Source organism: Myotis brandtii, unplaced genomic scaffold, assembly GCF_000412655.1.
Source record: "Myotis brandtii unplaced genomic scaffold, ASM41265v1 scaffold115, whole genome shotgun sequence".
Classification (NCBI taxonomy): Eukaryota; Metazoa; Chordata; class Mammalia; order Chiroptera; family Vespertilionidae; genus Myotis; species Myotis brandtii.
Window position 1 is genome coordinate 11088003 of NW_005353967.1, and position 13287 is coordinate 11101289.

The 13287-nt window shown below is 36.7% G+C and overlaps 1 protein-coding gene across 2 annotated transcripts in view; it reads right to left on the reverse strand.

The window, feature by feature from the left end:
• The window catches only part of CENPK (centromere protein K), a 20663-nt gene extending 7384 nt beyond the window's left edge, over window positions 1–13279 (reverse strand). For both annotated transcript variants that reach the window (XM_014549014.1, XM_005857935.2), the window contains exons 1-8: window positions 13240–13279; window positions 10756–10902; window positions 8388–8444; window positions 7549–7621; window positions 6599–6645; window positions 2269–2351; window positions 2074–2166; window positions 1613–1739 (exon numbers count right to left, since the gene is read on the reverse strand). In XM_014549014.1, the coding sequence (XP_014404500.1) occupies window positions 1613–1739; window positions 2074–2166; window positions 2269–2351; window positions 6599–6645; window positions 7549–7621; window positions 8388–8444; window positions 10756–10869 (594 nt within the window). In that variant the 5' untranslated portion in view covers window positions 10870–10902; window positions 13240–13279. The remainder of the gene's footprint in view (window positions 1–1612; window positions 1740–2073; window positions 2167–2268; window positions 2352–6598; window positions 6646–7548; window positions 7622–8387; window positions 8445–10755; window positions 10903–13239) is intronic.
• Between the last annotated feature and the right edge of the window lie 8 nt (window positions 13280–13287).

Genomic DNA, 13287 nt, shown 5'->3' on the forward strand with positions numbered 1-13287 from the left:
AAGGACACATATGTAATACCTTAATCAACAAAGAAAAAAATTTTTTTTTAAAGTCTAGTGTTTGAATCTCCCAATCAAAATAACCCAGACAAATGACATTCCAGAATGTATTTATACAGCTTCACTACAGGAAACTTGCTTCCCAGGGAGCCTTATTTGTTCATCTTTCTATAGTTCTTGACAGTTCGTAATGTTAACTAACTGGTTCTTTATCCTTGAAATGACAGGATTTCTTCCAATTCCATGAAAGAGTTCCTTAAATATTTGAAGGCAGCTATTATGAATCTCAAGTCTTTTCCATATTAATCATTATTAGTTCCTTCAATTATTTTTCATAAGCCATAGACTTGTAGCCCTTTCATATTATGGTTGTTCTTTAAATGTGGCCTAATTTGTCTTTTCTGCTTTTTTTTTAAAAATCCAGTCTCCACAATGATATTGGTGTGATTTGAACACCAAAGATCAAAAAGAAAACTTATTTCCATACTTGTAGATGCTGGAATTCTATTCATTAAGTTTAAGATTACATTAGCTTTTGGACATCTATTTCACCCTATTAACCTCTATTTGAACATAGTGTCATATTTATTTTTTTAATCCTTACTCAAGGAGCGAGGATATTTTTTCCTTTGATTTTTAGAGACATTGGAAGGGAAGTGAGAGGGGGAAAGAGAAAGAAATATTGATGTGAGAGAGAGACACATCTATTGGTTGCCTCCCACACGCACCCTGACAGGGGACCGGGATCAAACCTTCAACTCAGGTACGGGCCCTTCACCAAGAATCAAGCCTGCCACCCTCCAGTGTGGAGGAGAATGATGACACTTTAACCACAGAGCAACACTGGCCAGGGCACATTAACAGATTTTAAACAATTCTTCTGATTTTAAAAGTTACACGTGTTCACGGAAAATATTCAAAATAGTAAAAATGAAAAATCTCTCCTATGATCCTAGCCCCTAGACATAAGCACTATTACATCTTTTGGTGTAAATTAGACATACAATTTAATCATCTATGTTTTACCCATTTAACAACAAATTGTGAGCATTTCATTAATTCCTTTGATAGTGAGTGTTCAATACATTTTTAAAAAAATATCTTTTTATTGATTTTTTTTAAGAGAGAGGAAGGGAGAGGGAGGGGGGGAGAGAGAGAGAGAGAGAGAGAGAAAGAGAAACATTGATGTGAGAGAGAAACATTGATCAGTTGCTCCCTGCTCCTGCCCCACCAGGGATCAAACCTGCAACTTAGATATGTGCCCTGACTGGGAATCAAACCCACCACCTTTTGGTGTATGGGACAACTCTCCAATCAACTGAGCCACTGGACCAGGGTTCAATAGGTTTTTTAAAGCTGCATTTTCCCCATAATATGGATACAATATAAAAAAATGTATTTAACTCCTCTTGTATTGTTGAACAACAAGGTTGCTTCTAATTTTTCAATAAATATTTTAATGTAATGAGGAATTATTTCTCTACATCTATCTATGTGTGTGTCTTTGAAATGTATAATAAACATAGAAATATTTATCAGAAATTTACACTTGATCCTATCTGAAACAATTTCATACATGCATATACACATGAATGTTTTCTTTAAAACTTACCCTTTTCTTTTTAACATTTCTATCAGGCAGAGGAAAGTGGTCTTCTAGAAACTCACTCAAGGTAACCAATAGTTTCTCCTTATATTCTTTTACATCATGTAGTTTAGTTTTCAGCTCTTTAAAGGTTCTAATAGATTTCAAAATAATGAAGAGAAATAGTTCACTGACAAAATACCTAAGTATATAAAACTGGTTACTCATAAGGTTGATCAAGAACTCAGTTCAAATTTCATTTGCTCAAACCAAATTTAACTAGTTTTATGAAAGTAATATTCTCTATTTAATATATAGGGAAACTAAAAGTCAAGTCATTCATAAAAGATTATGTATTAATAGAAATCAAAAGCTGGGATAAGACTCTTATTTTCTGGTAAAATTTACCCCTTTTCATGTTAAAAAAAAAAAAGAAAGACAGAAAATACTTTCTCCTAGTTTAAAAACATAGGACACAAAAATAATACCTTGATTCTGTCACATTCTGATGTTTCAATTCATTGTGTAGTGCAATAAGAGATTCAAATATTTGTTGCTGTTCATCCAACCATTGTTGCTCCCTTTCAACAAAGAAAAATAAAACATCAATGCCAATAAAGCAGCCAAATAAGACATCAATGCCAATTCAACAAATCAATGACTAATAGTAATTATAAATATACCTTTCCAAGTCTTCCTTTAACTTTTCATTCTTTGACTGAATAGTAGATAGTACCAATTCAAGATCATGTCTCAATTTTTGGAACTAGAACAAAATAATTCATATTAATTGCTTATTCTTTAATCATATAACTAGTTATATTTCTGAATGATAGTAAAATTTATGTTTAATTCTAAAATTTATAATCAGAAATTAACAGCAAAAAAGCTGAGCAGAAAGTCTTTAAAATGGACATATAGAGCAGGTGCTAAGTTCTCTGTAATATTCCATTGTCAAATTCAAAAATATAAGATGGGGTTTTTGAGCAATACATTACATACTGAAAGGCAATTTAATGGTGAGTTTTCAGTAATCAGGTAAATTAGGTCTCTTTTCTAAGGAGACTATACAAAAACAAACACAAATCAATACTATTCATTCAACAAATATTTATTGACTGTCAGGCATTGTTGAAGAGAGTCAGGGATGCAAAGGTGAGCAGAACAAAGAGGGGAATCCAGACAAACAAACAAATATATAATTCCAGTGAGTGATAAGTTCGGTGAAAAACAAAATAAGTGTAGCCCTGGCTGGTTGGGCATTGTTTCATGCACCAAAAGGTCTCCTGTTCAACTCCCATTCAGGGCACATGCCCAGGTTTCAGGTTAAGTTCCAGTAGGGGTGCATACAGGAGGCAACCGATAGATGTTTCTCTCTCACAGCGATGTCTCTCTCTGCATCTCTCTTTCTAAAATCAATAAAACATACTTTTAAAAGTAAATAAATAAATAGATAGATAGATAGATAGATTTAGGGCAACCTGAGTCAAAATTCCAGTAAGCTTTTTTATGGGATAGAATGACAAGCCAACTCTATATGAAAATATAAAACAATTTTGGTAAAAAACAACAAAGTTAGATAACTCATACTATTTATTTTCAAGACTTATTACAAAGCTTCAGTAAGTAAAACAATGTGGTACTGAATTAAGACAGAAACACAGAATCAAGGAAGAGACACATCCAAAGCACAGAATGGAGAACAAATAAAGAGTCTAGAAACTGATCCACCCATACATGATAATTAAATTTCAGTAAAAGAAAAGTCAAAACAGATACTTCTTTCAACAATTTGTTTTGGAACAATTTGTATCTATATGCAAAAAATAAACCTTTTATCAACAACTTATTTCATATATAAGCATTATTTCAAAATGGATCATAGACCTAAATGAGAAACCTGTACAGCTTTAAAATTTCTAAAAGAAAACATACATGAAAATCGTTGTGACCTTAAGTTGACAAATATTTCCTATATTTGAGCACAAACTTAAAAAGTTGATAAAATAGAATTAATCCAATTATGAAAGACACTGTTAAGAGAATAAAAAGACAAGTTTCAGTGAAAGAGTTAACTCAGCAGGCCACGGTTGCACAAGCTCTGCACATTACCAAGAAAGGCTTTTTTTTAGGACTGGCTCCTGGTGGATTCCTGGAAGAGAAGCTATGAGACACTGGAATATTCTGCCTATTGCGAGTGTTTGCGTATGCCCGGAGCCTTGGGCCAGTTGGTACTAGTTTGATTACACAGTTTATTCTAACTATGTCATTCTTGGTATTTGCGTTTTTGTTCTGGGACCTGGAGTCTGCGTAGCTGAAGTTGGTCAAGAAGGCCCTGCATGCATAGTGATGGGACTCCTGGACAATAGGCTAAAATGCATTTCCCTGGCTTTTTAAAAAAATATATGTTTTTATTGACTTTAGAGAGAGAGGAAGGGAGAGGGATAGAAAGATAGGAACATCGATGAGAGAGAAATTTCGATTGGCTGCCTCCTGCACACCCCCTACTGGGGATCCAGCCAGCAACCCGGCATGTGCCACAACCTCTTGGTTCATGAGCTGATGTTCAACCACTGAGCCACACTGGCCAGGCGAACTTCCTGTTGGACCACACTTTGACCAAGTTGTCACACATAGTTGCAGGGAGAAGTAAACACATCCACTGGGAAAGGACAGCTATACGCTTGGCCCACGTGCCTTTTCCCTTTGCTCATTTTAGCCTGTGCCCTCTCACTATAATAAATACAACCGTGACTGACTATAATAGCTCTTCTGAATGCCATGAGCCTATCTAGCTAATCACAGAACCTAAGAGTGGTCTTGGGGAAAACCCTGACATTTGGCATCAGAAGTGGACTTTGTGGCCAAAGGAATGGTGGCATCAGAGGTCCCCTTGACGTTTCAACAGTTTGAACAGCTATAATTCAACAAAGGATTTCCTGCTCAACAAACACATCTGAGAGATCCGAGTACTGAAACAACTGAAGGTGGGCAAGAAGAAGAAAACAGGGGAGGTGGAAATGGAGAAGAGCTGAGTTGGTGCCAAGGATGCAGCCTGGATCTCGTGGCCCAGAATTCACTGTGAGGCTCAGCCTAAAGAGGGGCAGAATCAGGTTAGCACTGGTACTCCCTTCAGCAGGGAGGAGCAGAGAGATACAGTGAGTATTCCTGAAGGAACGGTTAGTATGAACTGTGGCTGAACCCAGTGACCTGGGCAGGGATGACAGGCACACTCTGTGACTAATCCAGGGTTGGGTGAAGACACAGAGGGGAGGCCGCTGAGGTTTGCCAGTCACCATTACTGGGAGAACAAAGCAACAAAGACAGCCGTCCCCATCCATCACAGCTGTATCTGGCTGCAGTGGACAGCACTGGGATTTCACAGATTTAGAACACATCGTCCACCACATTCCCCCACTGGGTCTGGCCCTTGACACTGAGGCAACCTGAACACAGAGGAAATGCCCACCTTCCCAGGGAACACAGGACATTTCCATCACCCTGCCGAGACCTGAAAGTCAGAGCTGTGCAAGAGACTAAACAACTTGTGCTTCAATGCCACCTACTAGAAAACAATAGAAAGACTTCTTATCAATTTACTAGAGAAATGCCACTCACATATAGATACCTCAGTAGAAAAGGAATCCACCATGAATAACCAAAATAACAGAGCAGCTCAAAAATAAAATAAAAAATATCCAGAAAATAAACATAAAGACATAGAAATATGTAATTTAAATAACAGAGATTTCAACATTGCAGTTCTGAAAAAAACCTCAACGAGTTATAATACAGATATGAAGTTTAATAAACTCAAAAATAAAATCCATGAACAAAATGAGTGCTTTACCAAAAAGATTGAAACTTTAAAAAAGAACTTTAAAAAATTCCCTAACTTGACAAAGGAAATAGATAAGTCCAGGAATTGCAGAGAGTCCCAAACAAGATGAAACCAAAGGGGCCCACACCAAGACACATTATAATTAAAATGCAACAGGTTCAAAACAAAGAGAATCTTAAAAGCAGCAAGAGTAAAGCTGTTACTTACCTAAAAGGGAACTACCATAAAACTGATTTTTCAACAGAAACTATGCAGGCCAGAAGGGAGTGGCATGAAATATTTAAAGTGATGAAAAGCAAGGACCGACAACCAAGATTACTCTACCCAGCAAGGCTATCATTTAGAATGGAAGAAGAGATAAAGAGCTCCCCTGACAAGAAAAAGCTAAAGGAGTTCATCACCACCAAACCAATTTATAAAAAATGTTAAAGGGTCTTCTTTTAGAAGAAGAAGATAAAAAATATTAATAATAAAATGTCAATAAACATATATCTTTAAATTACTTTTAAATACAAATGGATAAAATGCTCCAATCAAAAGACACAGGATGGCTGAATGGATAAGAAAAAAGACCCATACATATGCTGTCTACAAGACTCACTTCTGACTGAAAGATACACAAAGAGATAAAACAGATATTTCATGAAAAAAAAAAAAAAAGCTTGGATAGCAATACTTATACCAGACTTTAAAACAAAGGTATAACAAGAGACAAAGAAGTACCCAGTAATTCCACTCCAGGGTTATTTATCCAAAGAAACCCAAAACACTATGGAAAAGACATATGTATCTGTATGTTCACTGCAGCATTATTTAAAATAACCAAGATATGGAAGCAACCTAAATGCCCATCAATAGACAAATGAATAAAAAAGAACTGGTACATATACAATGGAATATGATCACTTCGCAAGTTATATAAAGGTCTAATCACCAGGTGGTATACCCGAAAGTAATATAACATTGTACATCAACTGTAATTTTAAAAAAATTAAAAAATAACAGTAATAAATATCAAAGGTCCAAAAATTATAAAATATTTTCTTCAAGAAAGCATAATTAATATCAAAGTAGAAAAGATGGTTTTAAAGAATCTTTATCCTCTTCCTTATGACATGAACTTACCTAAAACATTTATAGTAAGGTGACTAAAAATTTATTAAGTGACTTACCTCTTCTTTTCCTAATGTTACCAGAACCTCTTCATTCAGTGGAAGTACTATAGAAACAAAATTAACATATGCTTAGTTAACTTTCAAAAATCAAGAATTTGACTTTGTGGTTTCACAGATACCACTTTTCCTTTCCATTTAATGTTACAGAACTTTTTATGAAATATGTACAGTTTATGAAATTATTCTTATTTAGAAGCTCTACATACATATTAATTTAGATCAATGGTTGGCAAACTGCAGCTGGCGAGCAACATGCGGCTCTGTGGCCCCTTGAGTATGGCTCTTCCACAAAATATCACGTGCAGGCGCGCATGTACAGTGCGATTGAAACTTCGTGGCCCATGTGCAGAAGTCGGTATTTTGTGGAAGAGCCACACTCAAGGGGCCAAAGAGCCGCATGTGGCTCGCGAGCCGCAGTTTGCCGACCACTGATTTAGACAAATGTGCAATCATGCATTTTGTTTTTAGTGGCTTTTTCTTTCCTTGTTTTGTTTTCCCAATCATTAAAATTCAAAATTAATAACCTCTAGTGCATTCCTTCTGTGCATAGGATCCTATTCATGTATACATATACACATTTATCTGTTCATATACATGCAAGAGTTATTAATTTTGTCCATGCTGGTTTTACAAGAATGGGATCATACCACACACATTATTCTTATCTTTTTTAAAAATATGTATTTATTGATTTCAGAGAGGAAGGGTGAGTGAGAGGGATAGAAACATCAATGATGAGAGAGAATCACTGATGGGCTGCCTCCTGCATGCCTCCCACCAGGGACCGAGCCCACAACCCAGGCATGTGTCCTGGCCAGGAATTGAACCGTGACCTTCTGGTTCATAGGTCTACGCTCAACCACTGAGCAAACACCGGCCGGGCTAGTGATCATTAATTTGCCATTACTTTGTTTACAAAAATATAAACCTAAAAATAAGAATCTTACTTTCAGGAGTTTCTTTCTGCCATTGACTGAGTTCAGCAGTTAAACATTTCACTTGCATAATTAATAATGACAGCTATTAAAAAAAAAAGAACAAGAGAATAAAACAAAATCATTTCTTGTAGAATATTCATAGCTATTCATGATGAATGTGTAGAGATTTTTTATACATTAATACAAGGTCTTAACATAAATGGCTAAGATAATAGCTACCTAAACTATAAAAAAATTATCACCCAAAACAGAATTCTGCTTTAAACCACATTTACAGCTCACAAATTGCCAGTTATATTAGTGATATGGTATTAAAAAATGATCAATTCTACTTTACCACTCAATCTAAAACAAAAGAACCTAACTACATTAAGTTTATTCCCTAAATTAATATATATATATATTTAAAAGGATGCTATTTCTTGCCAACATTTTTAAGACAAATTTGCACTAAAATGCTCTTTTTCCTCTCTATGCGTTTTTAGGAAAATTGCCTCAGTAAAATCAGCTACGATTCCACACAGATAGTAAAATACCTGTGGCTACTGTACCTAACACAAAGTAGAAAAGTCTTTGTTCTAATTTTTAACAAAGTACCATAATAGCAGCCAAGGGGCAACTGACTCAACAGTTAAATGTATTTATAGCTGTGGAAAGATAAAAAAGAAAATATTCTTATTTATTTATAATAGCTTATTCAAGATAGTTTTTAAAATACTTCTCTTAAATCAGAAAGAGTAGAGAATTATCCGAATGATTAAGCATACAGGTATTAACAAAACTATTATACTTGACAGATAAACTTCTTATCCAAAACAATGAATTTCAAAGAAAGGAAGGTTTCATACCTGAGCATTTGAATCAGTGAGTGTCTCGGTTCCAATAAGTGATAATTTATTCTGATACTTGATTTAAAAAGTAAAAAACAAAAACACAGAAAAACAAGTCACACTATAACCCAAGATTTCCTCTCCCTCCCCTTTTATACCAGTCAATATCATACTCTTTTAAAACAATACACAATTACCTGATGTAAGACAACAAATTGTTTTTAATTCCTCACTTTCTAAGCAGGAGGGTAAGGAAGGCAGCCAAATTGGTCCCAAGATGAAGACATTAAAAGTAAAAGGGGCCAAACCGGTTTGGCTCAGTGGATAGAGCGTCGGCCTGCAGACTGAAGGGTCCCGGGTTCGATTCCGGTCAAGGGCATGTACCTTGGTTGCGGGCACATCCCCAGTAGGAGGTGTGCAGGAGGCAGCTGGTCTATGTTTCTCTCTCATCGATGTTTCTGACTCATTATCCCTCTCCCTTCCTCTCTGTAAAAAATCAATAAAATAAAAAAAGTAAAAGGGTATATAGACCCTATACAGAATTAAAAAAATTAGTATGGGAAAAAGGAACAAAGAACAAAAATGAAAACTAGGGTGAGTTAGAAGCTAGATAACAGGAAAATGGGGAACAAGAGGGAAATAACTATAGGAAAATAACAAAAGAGGTAAGAAGACAGTTATGATTATAAGAAAATAAAGCCTTTAAGAGACAGTTTTTTCTGTGCCATTAAAAAAAATCCACAGCTGTTAATAGCAATTACTGGTATATCTGATGAACAAAATTATGATTAATTTAAATTTTATTTGTGATTATTTCTATTTACAATATCTTTTACAAATATATATTTTTATTGATTTCAGAGAGGAAGAAAGAGGGAGAGATAGAAACATCAACGATGAGAGAGAATCATTGATTGGCTGCTTGCTGCCCACCCCCTACTAGGGATCGAGACTGCAACCCATCAAGTCTGCAACCCAGGCATGTGCCCTTGACCAGCATCAAACCCGGGACCCTTCAGTCTGCAGGCCAACACTCTATCCACTGAGCAAAACCAGCTAGGGCAACAATATCTTTTTTTAAAATAAGAGTTTAGTTGAGCCAAATAATGACATAGGCCGTGGAGCAAAATCTCAAATGTTCTAGAAAATAACAATTTTGTAGCTTCTTTTATGCATTTGAAATTAAGGATGGAAAGTATATGGAGGTGGGAGAAAGTAAGGTGGGAATTGGATTACAGTATAGTTAACAAAATATGTGCTCTCTTTTTAAAATTTCCAACTGAAAATTTACTGGGAGGAATAGAACGTGAAAAATGGCTGTAGCCTGCATCATATACTATGATACACTATCATATGCTATTTCAAGTAGAACAAATTTTTACCAAAATACTGTAGTGTACCAGAAGTGACTCTATCTCATGAACTAAAAAAAAAAAATACATACATTTCAAAAATAACATTTTCTAAAGTAACTCGTACTTTTACTCAAACTCCAGAATTGGGTGTCCTCTAACTTCTATATTCTCTATCTCAGGAAGTAACTCCACTAATCATCCACTGGCCCAAGCCAGGAACCTGAAACTATCCATAACTCCCCCATTTCACAACAATTAATCTCCAAGTCCTTTTGGTCCTACCCTCTTAATATCCCTTAAATCCGTTCTTCTGTTTGCAGTGACAGGAGTTAGCCCTTTAGTACTTCTTACCAGCACTACTACAGCCTCCTAAATGCTCTACCTGTAGTCTCACTTTTCTTCAAAACCACCAGAGTAATTTTCTCAAACTATATATCTCATCATGTCACTTCATATTTATAATCCTTTAATGGCTCCCCACAGTATACACTCAACAAATCTGGTCATGTTCTTGCCCCTAATTACCTCTCCAGTCTCACTTCACAAGTCCTCTTTTCCTAATTTACATAAGTCATAATATTCTCCATGGAGTTCTCTACCAGTAAACTCTTTCAACCTTTATATATTTTGTTCCTTCTACTTTGTATACCTCTCCCAATTTCATAGGCTAACTCCTATTAATCCTTTAGAAATGAATTCAGTCATTACCTCTTTTAGGACACTGTCCTTGACCCCTTCAGTCTAGGTTTAGGAGTCCTCCTAAGTACAGTCTTTGTATTTCTAATATAATGGTTACTGCCTTCATTAGATGATAATCTCCTTGAGGGTAAGGATTGCTATAATTTTTTTCTCTTCCTACAGTTCATCCAGTATAAACTTCATTGAATGTTATACATCTAAAACTTATATAAATATTTATCGTACAATATAATGACTTTCAGGAATCAGCAGAATTATTTCTCAAGTCTATTATTGAAATAGAAATCTTACAGTAATTAATTGATATATCACTTTAATCTCTTGATACTTACTTCTTCCAGATCTTTCCACATTTCTTCACATTTTTTAATAAGTTCTTCCTTAGCAGTTGTAATATCTTCATCTGTAGTACTATCTGGATCTAGATCTTGGTTACTCACTGACATTGTCTTGTGGTTTCCTTAGCGTTATAAGAAAACCTAAAGTAAAAAATATTTGTTGAACACCTATTACTTGCCAGATACTCACCTAGGAGCTAAAGGTGTAACAGTGAACAAAATAGATTAAAATCCCTCCTATGATGGTGCCTACATTCTAGCTAAGAAAAACAAAAATAAGCCTAAAAATGTTAAAAATCATACTATAGTACATCAAATGATTTATAGTGCTATGAAGAAAAGAAAAGCAGAGAATATAGCCAGTGCTCAGGAAGCGGCAATGTAATTTTACATAAGGAGGCCATATGAAGTCACTGAGAAGTTGAGAACTGAGCAAAAACAGAAAGGAAATCATTGCGATCTGGTGATATTTAGGGGATGACGATCCAGGTGAGGTACCTGGAAGTGCAAAGGCCTTGGGCGATAAAATAGCCTTGTGACTAGAGCAGAAGATGTAAGATAGAGAACACCAGATGAGGTCAGAGAGATGATAACAGATCATGCAGGCTCTAGGCCATTTTAAGGACTCAGGCTGACATAGTAAGTGATTAAAGAGGAATGACATGATTTAAATCATGTTTTAACAGTATAACTCTGGTTAATTACAGCCAAGTAAGGACAGAAGCAGGAAAGCCTGTTAGAAAGCTATTGCAATAATCCAAGGATTAATACTGAGGCCGTACCAAATGTCTAATTCTGAATATATTTTTAACACATTTTGTACCGCTCAGGAGTTTTCTCGTGTTTCGCGCGCCATCTGTTAAGGACCACTCACGAGTTTTTCACGCCCATGGAAAAAGGAGCGAATCTAGATACTTATGTAAATTTTGTTTGGTCCCTCTTCATAGAGGAAAATGTTTTACGCAGTACCATACGTTAAAAAAGTACTAGGAACTTTAATTGTTTTTGTAAATAAAAATGTTATAATTGTTGAAAAACAACACCTAAAGCGCATTATGATGATTTAAATAACGTGCAGTTTGCCCAAAAACGCGCGGTCCCTGGCGTATGTCTTAGAGATTTCTATGTGGTGCGCAATGTGTTAAGATAGAGCCAGTAGGATTTCCTAACAGCTTACATATAGTGTAAAATGAAGAGAGGAGTCAATTATTACTGAAAAGGTTTGGACCTGTGCAATTGGAAAGATGGAGTTGCCAATTACTGAGATGGGGAAGATGGTGGAAGAAACAAATTCAGCAAGATTAAGAATTCAGTTTTGGCCTGGCCAGCATGGCTCAGTGGTTGAGCATCGACCTATGAACCAGGTCACTGCTCAATTCCTGGTCAGGGCATATGCCCAGATTTCGACTCTATCCCCAGTGAGGGGTGTGCAGGAGACAGCCGATCAATGATCCCCTCTCATCACTGATCTTTCTATCTCTCTCTCCCAGCCTGAAATCAATAAAAGTATGTATATTTTTAAAAAGTGTGTACACATTTTGGGGGACACCCTATATTTGCACAAGTCTACATGGGTATGCTTACTGCAGCATTATTTATTTAAAAAAAAAAATTATACTAGTAAGTGTAACTGAACAGATTGTCTAGGTTTAAAACCTGGCTTCAATACTTACAAGCTGTGTGACCTTGGGCAAGACACTTAAACTGGCTGTCCATCAGTTTCCTTTATCTTTAAAATGAAGATAATCAGACACACAAAAAAGTGATCTGATTAGAGCAGAAGGCAGAGAAGAAATGAGACCAGCTAGGTAGAATAGGCCAGATAAAGGGAGTCTTTAAAACTAAAAGCAAAACAAACAAAAACCCTTAGAAAGTACTTACTACCGGCAGTTCCTTTCCTGTATCTGGGGTCCACATAAAGGAAAAGTAAAGGAGAGATTCATCTAGTTTGAAATACAGTAGGTAACCAGGAGACTGCTAAGTAGGTTTTTTAAAAAGCAGTGATTTAGGGAGGTCATTTTGACAAGTTGTACTTAACGGATTAAAAAACAAAAGATTAAGATGGTAAATGTCATGTTAGGCGTTTGTCTTTAACCACAGTATATTTCCTTTCTTTTTTTAAAGAAGAGAGCCGAAGTCCAGAAGGCCACTAAGGGCTGGAAGCCTAGACCAGGGAGCAGGCGGAAGGGTGAGCGGTCCCGCCGTGGGCCACTCGGGCAGGGCTGGGTCTCTCCCCAGAAAACAGTAGCCAGCGCTCGCCACCTTCTTCGGAGCGTGTGTGGGAGGAGCGAGCAGCTCTGGGAGAAGACCTGCTGGGGGCACTAGCGGGAGCCCAGGGAGCCCGTTCCTTCCACTCCCCACCGCGCCGTCCTTCTCCCCTAACCCGCGGGGTTCTAGAGCCGAAGAGCCGGGCTCCAGGCCCCGGTTCCCAGGAGGTCAGGGTCCCGGTTGGCGCGGTCGCCCCGGCCCGTTTCTTACCACTGACGTCCCAGACCTGCAGCCGCCGCCTCCAGCTGTCAACAAGCC